At 42.1% G+C, this 19,979-nt stretch overlaps 1 protein-coding gene across 2 annotated transcripts in view; it reads left to right on the top strand.

The window, feature by feature from the left end:
* GGA3 (golgi associated, gamma adaptin ear containing, ARF binding protein 3) overlaps positions 1-19,979 on the top strand; it is a 49,897-nt gene that overhangs the window by 4,101 nt on the left and 25,817 nt on the right. For both annotated transcript variants that reach the window (XM_061616139.1, XM_061616138.1), the window contains exons 2-7: positions 12,657-12,741; positions 14,100-14,175; positions 16,302-16,400; positions 17,244-17,367; positions 18,083-18,186; positions 19,809-19,889. In XM_061616139.1, coding sequence (XP_061472123.1) covers positions 12,657-12,741; positions 14,100-14,175; positions 16,302-16,400; positions 17,244-17,367; positions 18,083-18,186; positions 19,809-19,889 — 569 coding nt within the window. The remainder of the gene's footprint in view (positions 1-12,656; positions 12,742-14,099; positions 14,176-16,301; positions 16,401-17,243; positions 17,368-18,082; positions 18,187-19,808; positions 19,890-19,979) is intronic.

Genomic DNA, 19,979 nt, shown 5'->3' with positions numbered 1-19,979 from the left:
CATGGGCCAAGACTTCCCAGTTGTCGATGTTCATGTCACATTTTTTTAGATTCGCTTTAAGAACATCTTTAAACCTCTTTTGCTGTCCACCGATGTTCCGTTTTCCATTCTTAAGTTGGGAGTAAAGGAGCTGCTTTGGAAGACAGTGATTAAGAACATAAGAAGAGCCTGCTGGATCAGGCCAGTGGCCCATCTAGTCCAGCATCCTGTTCTCACAGTGGCCAACCAGGTGCCTGGGGGAAGCCCACAAGCAGGACCTGAGTGCAAGAACGCTCTCCTCTCCTGAGGCTTCTGGCAACTCGTTTTTCAGAAGCATGCTGCCTCTGACTAGGGTGGCAGAGCACAGCCATCATGGCTAGTTGCCATTGATAGCTCTGTCCTCCATGAATTTGTCTAGTCTTCTTTTAAAGTCATCCAAGCTGGTGGCCATTACTGCGTCTTGTGGGAGCAAATTCCGTAGTTTAACTATGCACTGAGTAAAGAAGTACTTCCTTTTGTCTGTTCTGAATCTTCCAACATTCAGCTTCTTTGAATGTCCACAAGTTCTTGTATTATGAGAGAGGGAGAAGAACTTTTCTCTATCCACTTTCTCAATGCCATGCATAATTTTATACACTTCTATCATGCCTCCTCTGACCCGCCTTTTCTCTAAACTAAAAAGCCCCAAATGCTGCAACCTTTCCTCGTAAGGGAGTCGCTCCATCCCCTTGATCATTCTGGTTGCCCTCTTCTGAACCTTTTCCAACTCTATAATATCCTTTTTGAGATGAGGTGACCAGAACTGTACACAGTATTCCAAATGTGGCCGCACCATAGATTTATACAACGGCATTATGATATCGGCTGTTTTATTTTCAATACCTTTCCTAATTATCGCTAGCATGGAACTTGCCTTTTTCACAGCTGCCACACACTGGGTCAACATTTTCATCGTGCTGTCCACTACAACCCGAGGTCTCTCTCCCGGTCGGTCACCGCCAGTTCAGACCACATGAGCGTATATGTGGGATTCAGATTTTTTGCTCCAACATGCATAATTTTACACTTGTTTATATTGAATTGCATTTCCATTTTTCCGCCCATTCACTCAGTTTGGAGAGGTCTTTTTGGAGCTCTTCGCAATCCCTTTTTGTTTTAACAACCCTGAACAATTTAGTATCATCAGCAAACTTGGCCACTTCACTGCTCACTCCTAATTCTAGGTCATTAATGAACAAGTTGAAAAGTACAGGTCCCAATACCGATCCTTGAGGGACTCCACTTTCTACAGCCCTCCATTGGGAGAACTGTCCATTTATTCCTACTCTCTGCTTTCTGCTTCTTAACCAATTCCTTATCCGCAAGAGGACCTCTCCTCTTATTCCATGACTGCTAAGCTTCCTCAGAAGCTTCCTTAGGCATTTGAACAACATGGCCAGTCCAGTGAAGTTGATGTTGAAGGATCATTGTTTCAACACTGGTAGTCTTTGCTTCTTTCAAAACGCTAACATTAGTCCGTCTGTCTTCCCAAGTAATTTGCAGAATTTTCCGGAGGCAACGTTGGTGGAATCTTTCAAGAAATTGGGAGTGGCGTTTCTAAATGGTCCATGTTTCACAGGCATACAGTAAGGTCAGTAGTACAATGGCTTTGTAAATAAGCATTTTGGTCTCCCTGCGAATATCCCGATCCTCGAACACTCTACACTTCATTTGGGAGAATACAGCACTTGCAGAGCTCAGACGATGTTGAATTTCAGCATCAATGTCAGCTTTTACAGAGAGATGGCTGCCTAGATAGGGGAAGTGATCAACTTTCTCCAACATCACACCATTAAGCTGGATTGATGGTGCTACAGAGGGACTAGTTCGCACCTGTTGATGAAGCACTTTGATTTTTTTAATATTGAGAGCCCAAGCTTTCCATATGCTTCTGCAAAGACATTTAGGATAGTTTGAAGATCTTTCTCTGAATGTGCAGAGACTACATTATCATCAGCATATTGAAGTTCTATGACAGAGGTTGACATTACCTTACTTTTTGCTTTCAGCCTACTGAGATTAAAAAGCTTTCCATCTGTTCAATATATGATTTCCACACCAGTAGGAAGTTTCCCTTCAATAAGGTGTAGAATCATAGCAATGAAGATAGCAAATAAGGTAGGAGCAATGACACGTCCCTGTTTTATGCCTGATCCGACTCTGAATGGATCACTCTGAAAGCCATTGTTGTCCAAAATTGTTGCTGTCATGTTGTCATGAAGAAGTTGCAAAATATTCACAAATTTATCGGGACATCCAGTTTTCAGAAGGATGGTCCAGAGTGCGGTTTGATTCACAGTGTCAAAGGCCTTAGTTAGATCAATAAACGCCATATATAAAGGTCGATTCTGCTCCCGGCATTTTTCTTAAAGCTGTTGTGCAGTGAAGATCGTGTCCACTGTCCCCCTGGAAGGGCGGAAACCATTTTGAGATTCGGGGAGGGCATCCTCTGAGATCAGCAGGAGGCAATTTGCGAGGATCCTTGCAAGGATTTTACCTGCGGTAGCAAGAAGAAAGATACCTCCATAGTTCCCACAATCTGTTCTATCACCCTTCTTAAAAAGGGTGATAACTATGGCGTCCCTAAAGTCTTCCAGGATCTCCTCCCTCATCCAGATTTTTTCGATGAGCTTATGAAGTTGTTGTGTAAGTTCAGGCCCACCTTCTTTAAAGACTTCAGCAGGAATCCCATCAGGTCCACTAGCTTTGTTGTTCTTCATTTGATGGATGGCTTCACTGACTTCATCCAAATTAGGGCATACTGCAAGCTTGTCTCTAGTTTGTTGTTGTGGAATTTGCGAGAAGACCTCATCAGCCACGATAGAGTTACAATTAAGGAGGTCGTGGTAATGCTCTTTCCAGCGCAGTGCAATAGACTTTTTATCCTTAAGAAGTTTGCTACCATCCATTGAACGTAAGGGATTTGTACCGTAATTTGTTGGTCCATAGCTGGCTTTTGTGGCATTAGAAAAGCCCCGTGCATTGTGAGTATCTGCAAAGTGCTGGATTTCTTGGGCTTTCTTTATCCACCAGGCGTTCTTAAGTTCTCTAGTTCTTTGGACCTCAGCCTTTGCACTGGTATAGATTTTTTTCTTAGCAGCACAGTTAATGTCTTTCTGCCATATCTGGAAAGCTTTTCTTGTCAATGATATGTTCAAACTCACTATCTTTTTCATCAAACCAATCCTGATGTTTCTTAGTTTGGTATCCAACAGTTTGTTCACATGCTGCAATAATGTATGTCTTCAGTTTAATCCAGTGTTCCTCGACATTTTCAGGGAGTTCCGTCGGTAGATGTTTCTTGAGAGTTGTTCGAAAGCAAGCTCACTTAATAGGACCTTGAAGGGCGTGGATGTTTATTTTACACCTTGGTTTTCTTCCTTGGAGCCTACATCGAGCAACAATATTAATGGCCATAGCGGATCAAATTAATTGGTGATCTTTCCAGCAGTCATCAGCACTCGTCATGGCCCTAGTGAGGAGTACATCATGACGATCTCTGGCACGGATAATCAGGTGGTCCAGGAGATGCCAGTGTTTTGACCGAGGGTGCTTCCATGATGTTTTAAATTTATTTTTCTGACGAAAGAGTGTGTTTGTAATTACAAGATTATGCTCTGCACATTTAGTCAGAAGTAGAATGCCATTCAGGTTGCTATTGCTAACTCCTTCTTTCCCAATGGTTTCTGGCCATTACGTTATAGAATAGATTCTAAAGAGGGGTGACAAATGTTTCTCAAGTCTAGAAGCATAAGAAGAGCCCTGCATCATCAGGCCAAAGGCCTGTCTAGTCCAGCATTCTGTTTCCCATAGTGGCCAACCAGATGTTTCTTGGGGAGCCCACAAGCAAGGCCTGAAGACAAGAGCCCTTTCCCTTTGCTCTTCCTTGGCAATTGGTACTCAGAGGCACACTCCTTCTGATCCTGGAGTTGATATATAGCCATCATGACTAATAGTCATTAATCCTACATGAAAAAAACTCTCGCTAAATAAATTGGTCGTGGTTTTGACATCAATAATAATAATAATAATTTTTATTTTAAAATGTTCAGAATGTTTCACATACATTATATCAGTGATCCTTCCAACAATTCCAATGAGATAAGTCAATGTTGTCATCCGCATATTGGGGGTGAGGGGACTGATACTGAGATAATTACTTGCCTAAGGCCACCTAGCAAGTGCATGGCCGGGGTGAAATTTGAACGGTGGACTTCTTTAATACACAGCCTCTTGGCCACTTCACTTCACTAGCCCTTTCATACATTGATTCAAGGACATCTGTTAAAGGTGATCATTTTTAAACATACTTTTGTTAAAATGATGTTGCTGTGTTGGACAGGGCATAGAATAGGAATGGGGAAACCTACTGCCCCCCAGATGTTATTGGACTCTTACCTCCCATCAGCTCCCAGCTTGCATGGCCATGCATGATGGGAATTGAAGTGCAACAACATCTGGAGGGCACTGGGTTCCCCCTCCCTGGCATAAGAGGTGCACTGCAGAAGGGCAATACCATTTGCTGGATCATCATCAGAAAAAGAGAAGTCAAGACTCGAGTTTTAAAGGACTCTGCTTCAGAAAAATTATTCTGTTTCATTAACAAAAGTGGGCCAATAAAATATAAAACTGGACCATATTGCTGCTTATCTTACTACATTTAACTAAGGTTATTAATCTCACTGGGTGACCTTAATCTCACTGTTTCTCAGCCTAAAGTTCCTCGCAGAGTTGTTGTGAGGATAAAATGGGAAGAGTAGAGCCCTGAACCATGTATGCCACCCTGAGCTCTTTGGAGGGAGGAGTATAGATGAAATATATAATAAACATAATAAATGAATCACAGAAGTCATGGAAAGGCCTGGGAAATCACCCAATATTATGTAATCCTGTTTGAACTACTTTTTATAAACTGGGGAAGGAGCGATTTGTTCAGCATAATGGGGAACACATTGTGAGCTAGTGGGCTAGCAATAATTTGCCTGATTTTATTTATATGGTGTAGCATGGATATGTTAAATACCAGGCTGTGTCCTAGTGAGCATTTAGCTCTTCTTTTCTGAAACATCTTGTGAAATAGCTAGTGTGCTCCTAGTTATTAAAGCTTTTTTTGAGACTGAGAACTCTATTCATGCTTGAATTTGAACTGTAAATACATATGCCCACAAAGCCATTGCTGTCAAACGAAGATTTACAGGCTGTGAACACACTAGTCGCCAGATTAAAGCGTTTCTATTAGCCACACCTGGAGGGGGAACGGGTTGATCTACTGATCAGTTTCAAAATTGCTTTGAAACTGATTTTTGTTTTCAAAAAAGCACTGAAGCTGCTCCCACCACGTATTACAGTAAAAAGGGGCGAGGTTTGACTAGTGTCGTATGTCCCCATTTTCAAAAGAGAGGTGGAGACACACTGGAACTAGCAGAAGAGTGAGTGTGTTTCTATCCTAATTTGCATACAAGTTATACCATTATAGTGCATTTTTGACTACTCAAAGATTTAACCACTTTGCTCATAATAATGGAGCAGATGATGAGGCTTTTCTAGACATCATAAGTCATGGAAATATGTGTTGAGAGCTGGTCACTTATGCATATTCAACACATGCGGGTGATGGCTTGTATGTGTAAATGAAAAACCACAGGTAGATTGTTCATATCAGTTCAGGAAAAATACTCTGAAGTAGAATCTGTTCACACACATTTGGCTGTGATATGAAGTATTGGAGTAATGAAGTGCTGTGTTAACATGACTGGGTTTTATTGCTATTGGGTTGCTGCTTTGGGCTCAGTTATTTTGGAGATCTTAAGTTTGTTTGATTTCATTTCAGTTTCTAATCATGTTTGTAAACTGCCTTGAATGGTTAGTAACCTGGAACAAAATTTTTTTAAATAAAAAGTGTGTGTAAGTCAGTGTTGTTCACTGCTCTCATACTGTCGAGCATACTTCCACAACCTTGAGGGTTACAAACATATTTTTAATCTATTTACAACATTTGTGTTGACATTAGCAGTCAGCTATTGGTCCTAGTTGCTAATAAAGATATGACTGATTTCAAAATCACTCCAGTTTAACATTATAAAATAGGTTTTGTGGATATCACATTACAAAAACATCACCTGACACAAGCTCTATTGTTTTAAAGCAGATGTGGGCAATCTGTGGCTCTCCAGATGTTGTTTGACTTCAACTCCCATCAGCATGACCAATGCCTAGGGCTGATGGTGTTATACTCTGACGACATTGGGAGGGCCACAGGTTCCCTAACCTTGTTTTAAGGGATTTCTTCAACATGGTTTTCCTTAAGTATGGTCTGCTAGGTGGACCACAGGTCATCCACATTTTCTCCACATGACATGCCAGGCAGGATAAGATAGGCCTACAATTCATTTTCAGAGGTTGCCGTCCACTCTTTTCCATGGCAATCCACCCCGTATAGATTAGTAGTTTGGAGTACAAGGTTTATCATAGCCAAGAGGAGAAGAAATAGCACCTGATGTCTGATTTTTCGAAATGTGGATGCTAGCAGTCAAAGATAAATTAAATGGCTGTGGCATGTTTGGGGCACATTGGGGGCACAGAATAAGCACATTGTGATTCTGGGGATCCATCCACTCTCATGGTTATGGCAAGGGGGATCTCTTCCTGCCCAAATGGGTACACTTTGCAACTGTCTGCCCAGCTTTCATCTTGCTGATGTGCTCCAGCCCTGCTTCTCTTCTTCAGGGACAGCAGGAGGGAACACAACTCTGCCACACACCCATTATCTCTCTCCCCAGAAAGCAATGAGGCCCTTGTTTCCAGAAGCAGCTTCTACCCACCCTCACCCCTTCACAGGGATGTCGGCCAGCCTCCTGTGTCCCTATTCTGCCCTGCCCCTTATTTCTCAAAACTCATAACATTTTCATAGATTATGAAGTGGGTAGAACACACAAAAATGTGTAATTTTTATTTACTGTTGTCACTGGAAAGGGATTGTATTAAAAGATGGGTACTGTATTTTTCTATGCTGGCCACTGATGTGCCTTCTGGTTCCCTGCCACTGTCCTTACCACTAAATCCCAGGAATTCAGTTTCTGAGTCTTCTTCCGTTAGAGTTTTTTCTGCGTTCCTCTAAAGAAATATGATTTATTACCATATTTCAGCTCCAAAAAAGCATGTACAGTGCATGTTGTGAGTCTCTAGCACTGTAAAGGTAACTATTTTAGGGGTAGTCAGTGTGGTGTCTTCAAGTTGTTGTTGGCCTCTAACTCCCATCAGCTCTAGGAAGCATGTCCAGTGGTCAGGAATGATGGAAACTGTAGCCCAGCAACATATAGAAGGCTTCATGGTGGTTACCCCTGATGTATTTGATTTCTGAGGGGCAAACAAATTTGTGACATTTGAATGGGGAAGAAATTGGTTTAGTGTTGATATGTTTGCCGCCCTAGGCTCCTTTGGAGGAAGTGTGGGATATAAATTTTAATAATAATAATAATAATAATTAATAATAATACAACCACCCACCAGTTAGGCAATCTTCACTGGGCTATCAGGAAGCCCTGCAGGAGAAATAAGAGAAAGCAAAATAGAAACCTAAAATGCATAGATGGAATACTGGGCTTCAAGTAAGTACTAGAAGGGACCCAGTGTACTCCAATAGCACTGCCCCCCAAAAGTAATACTTAAGAAATCCTTGTTGCAGGTTTGCACTGCGAGTGTTAAACGGAGGGGGGGGGGAGAGAAGAAGCTCTTTGGTTTTTAACAAACAGTGCTGGTGCTCTCCAAAGTACATGACATCCTGATTCCAAATACTAGGGCATGAACTTTCCCCATATGGCTGCAACACCTGTATAGTCTCTGCACACATGCCAGGCCCCCTTTCTCCATAACAACTTGGTACACAGAGTTCCTGAGCATGTGTGTCGAAGTGGGAAGGATTAAAACAGAGTTCATATGGGTCCTATGGAGATCCTGTGACACTGCACCCCCATGGAAAAGAACACATGGATGTACATTCAGCAGGGCTTTTATTGAAACAATGGGATTTACCCGTAATGTATTATGGGCCATCATGTGGCCCATCTTTGCATTAGGCTCCAGGGAGAAAATTCATAAGTAATTAGGTTTTGTGGCCTAAATTTCCTTTTTCTTGTTTCATTTCCCTAATTATGTCTCCTTATAAAAGTTCTACCTATGGATTCTTTTCAACCGTTACACAGATCTCACTTTATCACCAGGTGGTTACTACTTAATGTGCCTTTGCTTCATTAACACCAAGGGACGTAACTGACTTTAAACCCTTTGAGCAGAGCCCATGTCTGTTGTGCTATGTACTTAAAGAGCCCAGCAACAGCCTGTATTGTCCACTGTCCAAACAAATACCTATGGAAGAAGGTTCACGAGCAGGACACGAGCAAAATAGCCCACTCCCCCCCCCTGTGACTGGTATTCAGAGGCATGGTGCCTCTGATCCTGGAGGTAAGTATGCAGCTATTGTGACTAGTACCCATTGGTAGCCCTATCCTCCTTGAATTTTTCTAATCCCCTTTACAGTTGTTGGGCAGAGCCATCTAAGCTTCCCCACACCTTGTGCTGAGCTGGGGCAGGGGGAATGTGTTGGAGTTCTCTCAGCTGAGCTGACTTCCTGCAGCTGTCACTGCCAAAGCCCCAGCCACTGGTGCAGCACTCACCCTTCTGCCTGCCTAACAGGTGAGTGAGAGTGCCACCAGCAGGATGGGCACCAGTGGCAGCCAACAGAAGGCCTTGGAATGGGGTGTTCCAGAGGCACAGAGAGGGATGGATAGAGCTGGCCCAGAATCAGTTGGGTCCCAAGCCAGTCTCATGCTGTTGTGTTATACAGCATTAGATCCAATTAGATTAGATCTGATGTGGGCCAGATCACTGCACCAGCTCCAGGCAGGTACAGCAATCTTACTGCCCCCCCCTTCATCCCAGCTGCCGTGTGTGGCAGGGCTGCAGATGCACAGGTGACCTCACCTGCCAGCAGAGAGGAGAGGCTAAGATTGCAGCCTTTGTTGATGGCCATTGCCACATCTTGTGGTAACAAAGTCTGTTGCTTAACTATGTGCAAAGAAGTACTTCCTTTTATCTGTCCTGGCTTTCCCATTCAGATTTTTTGGATGGCCCCAGTATTGGAGAGAGAGAAACATCTCTCTGTCCAACTTCTTCACACTAGGCATAATTTTATACACACCTGAAATTAAGGTTGGACATAAACATTTTCAGAATCAAATATTTGGTTTTGTGTGTGTTCGTGTAACATTGTGCAGATACACATGAAGCATGTCATGAATTACTTGCCACTTAGCCAAAGTATGTGAGACATATCTTTAGCTTTTTATCCCTCAATTTCACCACTTTCCTGTTAAAAAAAACTATCCAATTGTTGAATATGATTTCTATTAATGTATTAAGAATATTCAATGACACATGACCTCTTCCTTTTTTATTATCCCCAGAGGCAGTTATTCACTGAATATCTATGATGTATGAAGGAAATGTTTAAGTGAAAGAGCAGAGAATAATCACTTATGAAAGCTGATGAAGGTTTAGCTGGAAGGTCACTTGAAACTAAATATACTCAGGGAACAATTCCGCAGAGCCTCTACTAAGTAGTGGGTTTTGAACAAAGACAGGGTTTTTTAAGGAAAAAGTCTGAAACTGTTCATGTTTTCCCCAGTCATAGTAGGGAGGATTCATCCTTGTCACCAATTTTCTGCCTTCAAATGAGACACAAGCATAATCACAGAGAGCCATATAGCCTTCTGCTTCTGTCCTGATATTGCAATGGGATACATGATGACCCATCAACATCCTCTCCCCTTCTGCATCTGGCTTTTGGGAGGTAAACAAAAACAATGCTCTTTGACAGAGCTTGTATTCCTGCCTTTACCAGAAAGCAATGGTTAAGAATGGAATGCTCAGTTGCTCCACACAACCAGCTCCCTTTGAACTGAGCATTCTGTGTTGTTTCTGTAGCTGAGCCATCTCTAACGCATTAGGTATTATCTATAAATGTAGCACTTAATCTGTTAGAGAGTTTGCCCCAGAACTTGGGGGGAGGGGGACATGACAACGTAAAGTGGCAAAGAGCAGGTGGGTGTGACACAATTAATCTATGGAGAACAGGAATATCTGAGGCTTGTTAGGATATGTCTCTTCAGACAGAGGGACAGTGTCCTGACTTGTATATAGGCATACCCCGCTTTAACATACGCAATGGGACTGGAGCGTGTATGTAAAGTGAAAATGTACTTAAAGTGGAGCAATTATCTATGCATGTACTGCATTGCAATCGCCACTAGATGGCAGCGGCGTCATGCCATTAAGTGTCCGTAATTGCGAAGCACACGTACGTTAAGCAGGGTATGGTGGCGTATGGAGCATGTACGTTATAGCGAGGCGACGTTAAGTGAAGCGACGTTAAGCGGGGTATGCCTGTACTGAGTTAGGAGGACTGAACCTGTAAGATGGTGTTGCTCTTTATTGTTACATGAAGTATATATGGTCTGCAGGTACTTCCCATATATAAGAGAAGCCCTGTTCAAGTGTGTGGTTCTCCCCCCATACGTTTAAAATCACATTAGGGGGAGAGTGGGGGGGGTGCTGCAGAGCATCACCTTCCCATTGTTTACAGCCCTACATGAGATGAAGGGCAGACATCTGCAGCGGGAAGCCTCCTCTTCTTGTGGTGGCTCCCCATATGAGTTGGAATTAGGGGAGGGGGACGCTTTCTTCTCCAGACAGTGGGCCTAGTTAAGATTTCCAAACAATTTGCTCATTGTGCTGCTTTGTTCTTAGTTAATCATTACTTGTTTGTATTTGCTGCCTTTGTAATACAGTGCAGACACACATTGCCTTATTCCTAGAATGAACAGTAGTCCATTCTCTCACATTTTGCCCTCGTCAGTTTTGGTTCAAAAATTAGGTCTAATCAGGTGCCTTCATGGCAGACATCCTAGTGTGAAGTCTTTGAGCTGATTTATCTTGAGTAAATGAAACATGAAACGTAAACCTGTTTTGATACCTTGGATTTTCTGCCGTCTGCTGCTTTCACAACTGGAATGCATCCAAGAAGCAGGACTTGGGAGTAATAAATGGTGACTCCTGTTCTCAGTGAGTAAACAGCACTGTCTACCACAGTAGAGCCTACTGTGACGCAAGGATGCAAACTCTGCTCAAGGGAACCTTGGAATTCCACAGAAGCTTCTCAGGGGCTCTTCAATGTGAAGATCACTCATGGCAAAAATGCTTTCCTGAAAGACAACATCTTTACTGCTGCTGACCATCCAGTGCAATATGCTGCTGCAGGAAAACGCTGGGTGTGTTCTAGGGCACATTCTCAGTTCAAGCGGGGCAACAGTACCCCATGCAAACTGCGTGTGTGATTTTAGAACATGCCCCCTGAACCCTCAGCGACATGCAGGGCTGCCATAGCAGATCTATGCAGATGAGCCAGTGTGGGAAGGATTCTCTGAAGAGAGAAAATGTGAAAACCACTGTACACAAGAACAAGACATTCAGGTCCCAGCTGTTAAGCATATGAGAGATGACCGACACTAAAATGTCAGAGATGTTTTCATGTGTAAGATCTCTGCAAAATAGTTTAAAAGGCAAAGAGGAGCACACCTGTCTTAAAACCCTTCTAATCAGAAAAAGATATGCAGAAGCTAACATTGTTTTAATTATTTTCTACGAACTGTTATATATTTAAGGACCTAGTTCTGAAACGGTTTATTTGTGAATACATTTTAAAAGAATAGCCATGTTAGTCTGGGGCAGCGAGAAGAGAAAAAGTATGTGGCCCTCAAGAGATGAGATGGCTTATTTATTGTGGTGGGAGCTTCCATAGGCAATGCCGTTCCTCATCAAGCACATGAAAGTGTAGATGTACTGAAATCAGAACCTTCATGTTTCTGAATAGCAGTTGCTGGAAAATGCAGGAGGGGAGGGTGCTCTTGCACTCATGTCCTGCTTGCAGGCTTCCCACAGGCCTCTGGTTGGCCACAGGCCTGATCCAGCAAGCTCTTATGCCCATATGCCCCTTCTTAAATGCCATTGGAATCAGTGGGGGAGGAGTGCTTCACTTTGGCTGGTTTGCACCCTTGATTATGAAGCAGTTACAGACATTACCTTTGATCTTTGGTACATTATAAACTGTGTCAGATGCTCTGAGGTTTTTAACAACTTCCTTGCTTAGTTCATGTGCACTTTCCAGTGAAAAAAAATTAACTGCCCATGGCTCCTGCTGGGAGAAAGGGCAGGATATAAATCAAATAATAAATAAATAAACTGTGGATCTGCCAGTTTATATGAGAAATTGGCAAAATCTGAAGCAAAGTGGCAAATGAGGGACTATAAATGGCTGTTTACTTCATTTTCTAGAGACCAGTTTTGTAATGTGTTCTCCATACTGAGCTGTCTTTCTGCCAGTTTGATGACTTTTAGCATTTGATACTCAGATTGAGCAGATGTGTGCTGAAGCCGAGGAATGTGCTTTAGATCCTAGCCAATTTCAGAACATGTTTTTATTAAAGGGGGGAAAGATGGCAGAGTATATTAATGCTCAAGCCCTACCCTGTCCCGAAGGGTATGTATGCATCTTGGATTAACACACTTGTGCTTCTTTTCACCAGATAAAGCTACCAATCCTCTGAATAGGCAAGAAGACTGGGAGTATATCATTGGCTTCTGTGATCAGATCAACAAAGAACTTGAAGGGTGTGTGTCCAATATCATTCAAGCTGCATCACAAGGTTTTATAGAAAAAGTAATTTTAAAGAAACTTGGGGGGTTTGATGCTTAGTTTAATGTGATTTGCTTATCTGATATGTAGTTCTTGCTTTGGATAGGTCTCAATAGTGTGCATTCTTCTAAAACATGAAAACATTGCAAGGTAGATCTGAGTATAGATAGGATATATTTTAGTTTGTGACAAATCAATCAATCAACATGCTAGGGCTAAGTGTCGCTCATAAACTAGGGGGCAGGCAGAAGGTAGATCGGGACCTACTGACAGATCTCCATGTGATTTGCAGTAGATCAGCAAGAGTTGCCAACTCCCAGTAGTTTAACAGCAGCAATGCCAAAAGACTTTTTTCTCAAGAAAGGTTAGTGGTGGGGGGAACAGAAAGGTTCTGTGTGCAAGCTCCATTTATGGTATTGAAAAACAAATTTCTGGGCTGAGTCTGTGCCCAGTTCTATGTCCTCCTCCCTGAGCCGCTGTGTTGCATTTAGCTCCAGGTGCTAGACCTCAGGGTAAGGAGGTCTCACAAACCTATAGTGTGCCAGTCTCCATTGTAACCCTTTAATCATTTTCTGATTCTGACTGCTTTTGGAATACAAGGAATGTCAGTTCACTTCTTCAGGTTTCAGTCCTCAAAATGGACGTAATTGCAACTGCACCATTCATACAAGGCTTTTATATTTCTAAAACAATGTGCAGTTTTTCATAACTTGCATTTGTCATAATACTTCTGTGAGAATGGGAAGTACTGCTTTTTCCATGTTGAGGAACTAAGGGTCAAAGAAAATTACAATTACCCTGGATTACACAGCCGATGTTGAGATTCCTCTAGGTGTCAGATGAATGAGTTCCATGTTGCCAGTTTGCTGAATAATATACTAGAACAATGTTGAGGACAGAATAATTCTTGCTAGTAAAGGGGTTTGAGAGTATAGAAGTGTCATTTGTTGTTTACTTATTGCATTATTTTATGTGGATCATAAAATGGGCAGCTGACACCCCAGAGGTCACTTTGTGTGGATTATTTTGTTTCACATGGGGGGGGCAGCATCCTAAAATACTGGAAGTTTCAGCTTTCAGTTTTTTAGCCCTTATGCTTACAGAGAAAACCTTGAAAACTGTGGCTGCAGCATGTGCATTGACAGCTGTGAAATTGGAATCCTTGGCACTAACCAAACCCTGTTTACCCCTGGCTCTATTTTCCGCCCCTGCCTCTGTGTCAGTTTCTAGATTGCAAGCCCCTTGGGGGCATGATCTATTCTGTCTTCTCATTCTTTGTAAAACATTATTTATGTGGATAGCACTATAGAAATAAATAAATAAATAATTTCAGTCCACAGATAGCTGTGAGATTGCTGGCTCATAAAATCCAATCGCCACAGGAATGGGAAGCAGTCCAGGCCTTGACAGTAAGTGTTGTTTATTTCTGTTTTTAAATGCTGTGAACCACAAACTTGGAATAGTCAGATGGCTAGATTTGCACCACTGTGTGCTGGGGTCCATACAGATAGTCCACTCTGTAGACTTGGCACCCAATTGCAGGGGCCAATTGGCACAATAGCAATCCCTCTTCCCTTCCCTGCACATGAAGTCATCTGCCTAGGCACAGTGTTCCTGTAAAAAGCAGTAGAGTTCTCATTAAGTAGGACAAATGGACAGGCAAATGTTTAAATAGTCAGAAGAAAATATCTAACAGCTGGTTTCTTGGGAGCCTTACCTTTTGTTAAGCCCTGACGGCGCAAGTCATATTTGGAAGTTCATGGGTAACCTGTGACTCCTTTGATATAGGCTGGGGAACTCACCTCTGTACTGGATCCTTGCCCCTCTTGGCTAGTGAAAGCTGGCAGGGTTGGAACAGCCGGCTGGGCCAGGGAAGTGATAAATGCCTCCTTGAGAGATGGAGTGGTCCCTAGTTGCTTTAAAGAGGCAGTAGCGAGACCACTCCTGAAGAAACCTTCCCTGGACCCAGATAATTTGAACAACTATAGACCGGTAGCGAATGTTCCATTCCTGGGCAAGGTCTAAGAACGGGTGGTTGCCAGCCAGCTCCAGGTGCTCTTGGATGAAACCGATTATCTAGATCCGTTTCAATCCGGTTTTAGACCCGGTTTTGGCACTGAAACAGCCTTGGTTGCCCTGTATGATGACCTATGTCGGGAGAGGGACAGAGGGAGTGTTACTCTGTTGATTCTCCTTGATCTCTCAGCTGCTTTTGATACCATCGACCATGGTATCCTTCTGGAGAGGTTCACGGAGTTGGGAGTTGGAGGTACTGCTTGGCAGTGGCTCCGCTCCTACTTGGTGGATCGTCTCCAGAGGGTACGGCTTGGGGAGCATGGATCGATACCCTGGACTCTCCATTGTGGAGTCCCGCAGGGATCGGTCTTGTCCCCTATGCTTTTTAACATCTACATGAAGCCGCTAGGTGCGGTCATCAGGAGTTTTGGAGTGCGTTGTCACCAGTATGCTGATGACACGCAACTCTATTTCTCCTTTTCATCTTCTTCAGGTGAGGCTGTTAATGTGCTGAACCACTGCCTGGCCGCGATAATGGACTGGATGAGAGCTAATAAACTGAGGCTCAATCCTGACAAGACTGAGACATTGTTGGTGAGTGCCTTCTCTGACCAGATGGTGGATGTTCAACCTGTTCTAGATGGGGTTACACTCCCCCTGAAGGAACAGGTTCGTAGCTTGGGGGTTCTTTTCGATCCATTCCTGTCTCTCGAGGCACAGGTGGCCTCGGTGGCACGAAATGCGTTCTACCACCTTCGGTTGGTAGCCCAGCTACGTCCCTATCTGGAAAGCGACGACCTCGCCTCAGTTGTCCATGCTCTGGTAACCTCTAGATTGGATTACTGCAATGCGCTGTATGTGGGGCTGCCTTTGAAGACAGTTCGGAAACTACAGCTAGTGCAAAACGCAGCAGCTAGACTGCTGACGAGGACTAGGCGGTCTGCACATATAACACCTGCTCTGGCTCGTTTGCACTGGCTACCTATCTGTTTCCGGGCCAAATTCAAAGTGCTAGTTTTGACTTATAAAGCCTTACACGGCGCGGGACCACAATACCTAGCGGAACGCCTCTCCCGATATGAACCTACCCGTTCACTACGTTCAACATCTAAGGCCCTCCTCCGAGTTCTGACTCACAGAGAGGCTCGGAGGGTCGTAACAAGATCTAGGGGCTTTTCAGTGGCTGCCCCCGAATTATGGAACAGACTCCCCGATGAGGTCCGCCTGGCGCCTACACTTCTATCTTTTCGGCGCCAGGTGAAAACCTTTTTATTCTCCCAGGCATTTTAATCTATCTTTTAAGCTTTTAACGTATATTAGGTTGTTTATTGTTTTAATATTTATGCTCTACTGTTTTTGTGATTTTATTGTATTTTATCCTATGTTGTGCACCGCCCTGAGAGCCTTTGGGCTGTGGGCGATATATAAATCGAATAAAATAAAATAAAAATAAATAATTCAGGTAGGTCTATCTTGATACTTGGATTTATATTGTGTGTGTGCATTTGTTTGATTGCAGGTGCTGGAAGCTTGCATGAAGAACTGTGGGCAGAGATTTCATAATGAAGTCGGGAAGTTTCGTTTTTTAAATGAGTTAATTAAAGTTGTGTCTCCGAAGGTTAGTATGAAGTTTGCTTTTCCTGCACTTGTATGTGTGTCTAGCTTGCTCAAATCCATACAACATGTTGTTGTTCATGCAGATTCCTCTTGGATAAGATGGACTGCCAATAAATAAATAACAACACCATACTTTCAAAAGTTCCTAACGCTATCCAGACCATTTCATTAGGTGGGGGATAATGTCCAACATGTTTAAATAGACAAGAATGCTGTGCAGATAGGAAATGTACCAAAATATAATTCAGATTTACAAGGGATTTTAACCTTCTGTGCTTTCTGACCTGGGGGTAAGACCAATTCAACTCAATGAGACTTAATTCTGAATAGACATGCATAATCAAGGTTCAGATACTATAAACCACCTGAGCAGAGATGTGAAAGCCCAGGAAAAAAAACAGAAAAAGCAGTGTTTTTCCCCATCTCCCTCTCTCCATTTTTTCCTCTCTTTTTAAATTTTTTTTTGGAAAACCTCCCATAAAAATCAGGAAAAGCTGTGCGGTTTTTTTCAAAATTTTCAGTTTTTTTCCCCTGGACCTTCACATCTCTATACCTGAGTCTGTTTGGGATGTATATAAAAACATCACCACCAAAATGTATGAGTTTTTAGTCTCATAGCCCTCACATTCTCTGAAGAGATTGTTGGGAAATAGTTTTTGATGTTCTGATCAGCATTTTCAGTTTCTTGATGAACTTACAAGTAATTGTTTCTGACTAGAGATTACATCTCTCAGGCCAGGACAGAAACTACTTTTGTAGCTCACATAACAAATGGATCAAAGTAGATTCTTTTATCTGAAGGCAGAGAAATCTACATCTTTTACCTTCTTGGCTATTCTTGCAGTACCTGGGAGACAGAGTGTCGGAGAAGGTCAAAACCAAAATAATTGAGCTGCTGTATAGCTGGACGGTGGCCTTGCCAGATGAGTCCAAAATCAAAGATGCCTACTACATGTTGAAAAGACAAGGTGGAAAAAAGTTTCATCTTCAGCCATTCATACTCCTTAAGTTGTTATTAGGTGGTACTTTGTAATTTTGTGACATCAAAGGTAGTAGCTTTAGCTTACCCAGGCAGAGGACTAATTTAATCAGTAGACTGAATTGCACCTTATCTTTTCTGCCCATTGCAAAATCTTATGTACTGTGGAGAGTTCAGTATTGTGATGATTATAGCTCTGACTGTCCTATTTCATTACCATTGATTTCATCTTTGCTCCTCACTCTTAATGCTTGTTGTGAGGTCACAAGATATCAGGATCAGGCAAATAGCAGAATCCAGGGTAAGCTCACAGACTCAAGGGTAGAAATGGGCTTGCAAGAGAGGAAGCATGTCTTTAAAGACAATAACATCCCATAGTGAGTTACAGAGGTTCAGTTACAGATAGAAAAGTCCATTGTAGCCTGTCAGTAGGTGAGCTGGCTCCTGCCACTCAGCAAGAACAAAATTCAGAACAATGTTTGTTTTTTGTCTGCTAATTGCAAAATACATTGTAGTCTTTACTGAGCTCCTGGGATAGTAGTGCATTAAGAGCACCATTTTCAGGTAGCATCCTCTAGTTCAAGATTCAGATGCCTTTAATATGATAGAGTTTGCTATTCTTTTGTACAGGCAACTTGCATTGAACAAACAAGTCCAGAGAGTGTACCTATAAAGAGTGACATAGTTTCCCCCCCTACTTTCAGGCATTGTTCTGGGTGACCCTGTCATTCCTGTGGAGAGAACCCTAATCCCTTCACCACCACCCCGTCCCAAAAACCCTGTGTTTGATGATGAAGAGAAATCCAAGGTAAAGCTAATGGTAAAAATAAGAACTGTCAATCTTCGAACTTGGCAACAGCCACTCTTCTCTTCTAGGGCTTGACATGGGATAGCGAATACAAAGAATAACTGACTCAGTCCCCTCTTCAATCTACAGTTTGCTATAATTAAAACAATGTTCAAGGTTCCAAAGTTTTGCCTAGTTCTTGTTTCTCATGAGTTTTGTAACACAACAATTTAAGCTTTGAAAGTTTTCACAAATTCTTTTGTATTTTACAAAATGTGTTCTATTCCTTGCTGTCCCTTGTTTTGAGGACAGAGAAGGCTTGTCCCTTCTGAATATAGAGGAGCACACAGCTGAAGACCTCATGAATACTTGCTTGAGTTTAGCAAACCATTAACTTCATTTAAATTTCTCTTTCTGTTTGCGAAAAGCAAAACTAAAGTAATGAAGTGGGAGCATGTAAAGGTCTTTAAATGATGAAAAAAAATTAAGCAGAAAGGAAGTAGGAGAAAGTCTTCCTTGAAGAAAATGTAAGGCATGTTATGGATGTATGTGAATTGTAGAAGGTGATGATATTTGTAAATAATAGTAATAACTGATATTTGTACATTACTTTCCCTAAGTACTTAAAAGCTTCATTTTCATTACCTCAGTCATCATAACAATCCTATAAGTAAACCACTATTATCATCCCTGTTTACAGATGAGAGAGAGAGAGTTGTTAAAGTGCTTTAAGACTGGGAATTTAATAAGCATTTAACTAGCTTGGACAGGTGGAAGTTTTAGGAGGATGCAATTTAGGGCTTTGTAATATACATGCTTTATTGGTGGCTATTTGGTTAATATTTTTTTCATTTATATATTGCTCTTTTATATTTTAGTTATTGCTTAGTTTGTATGTTTTCATCATTTCTATGCTTTGATTTAAATAAATATTTCCAGTTTATTTTATTTTTGGTCTGACTCTGGTCCCTTTCTGATTTGTCACTAGCTCATTGGATTGAAATTTAAGAACCTTTGCTTTCAAAAGTGACTTGCCTAGATCACTGGGCAAGTTAAGACCTGAACTGAGATTTGAATCAGAGGCTTAGTCAGGACTCATGCTGTTTAACTTCAGCTCTTATGCACGCATAAATACTATTGCTGTAGACTGTTGCTGTCTTGGAAGAGGATGGGCTAGAGGCGGGTGTCAAATGGATACTCTAAAGCTGAGATAAGCTATTTAAAGTCCACTTTTTTGTCCTAATCCACTTGCTAAATGAAACGCAGCCGCAGTTGTCATAGAAGGCCTCCACGCCTACCATGCTGAGATTGGAGGAGACTAGTGGCAATTCAACATTGGTCTGGCCAACCCCAGTACTGATTCTGAGGTAGATATGATGATCTGCTATTAGCTTCCCCTGTCGTAGCACTGTCCTAAGCAAATTTACATTAACTATGTTCCAATAGCATCCATGGTTCTTGCTTTTGTGTAATATGTTCATGATCAGAGTGCTAAAAGTTAGAGCTGGATACTTCGAAGACAAATCAGAACTTTGTTAATGCAAGCATAAGGTATCAATTCCTCAAAGGAAAATCTGCAAAACCAGGAAAAGTTCAGTCACTCCTCAAACACTTTTCCTAAAAGTTTTTTTTCCTTTTTGCAGCTTTTAGCTAAACTGTTAAAAAGCAAAAATCCAGATGATTTGCAAGAGGCAAACAAGCTTATTAAATCTATGGTGAAAGAGGTGAGAATGAGCACAATAAATGTATCTGTAGAGGTGATAACTGCTTGGGGCTTGTTTTGTCATTGTAAGCATTTTCGAATCTCTTTGAGC

The sequence above is a fragment of the Rhineura floridana genome, chromosome 3 (assembly GCF_030035675.1).
Source record: "Rhineura floridana isolate rRhiFlo1 chromosome 3, rRhiFlo1.hap2, whole genome shotgun sequence".
In the NCBI taxonomy this organism is placed as follows: Eukaryota; Metazoa; Chordata; class Lepidosauria; order Squamata; family Rhineuridae; genus Rhineura; species Rhineura floridana.
This window is presented reverse-complemented; position numbering and strand designations above follow the sequence as displayed.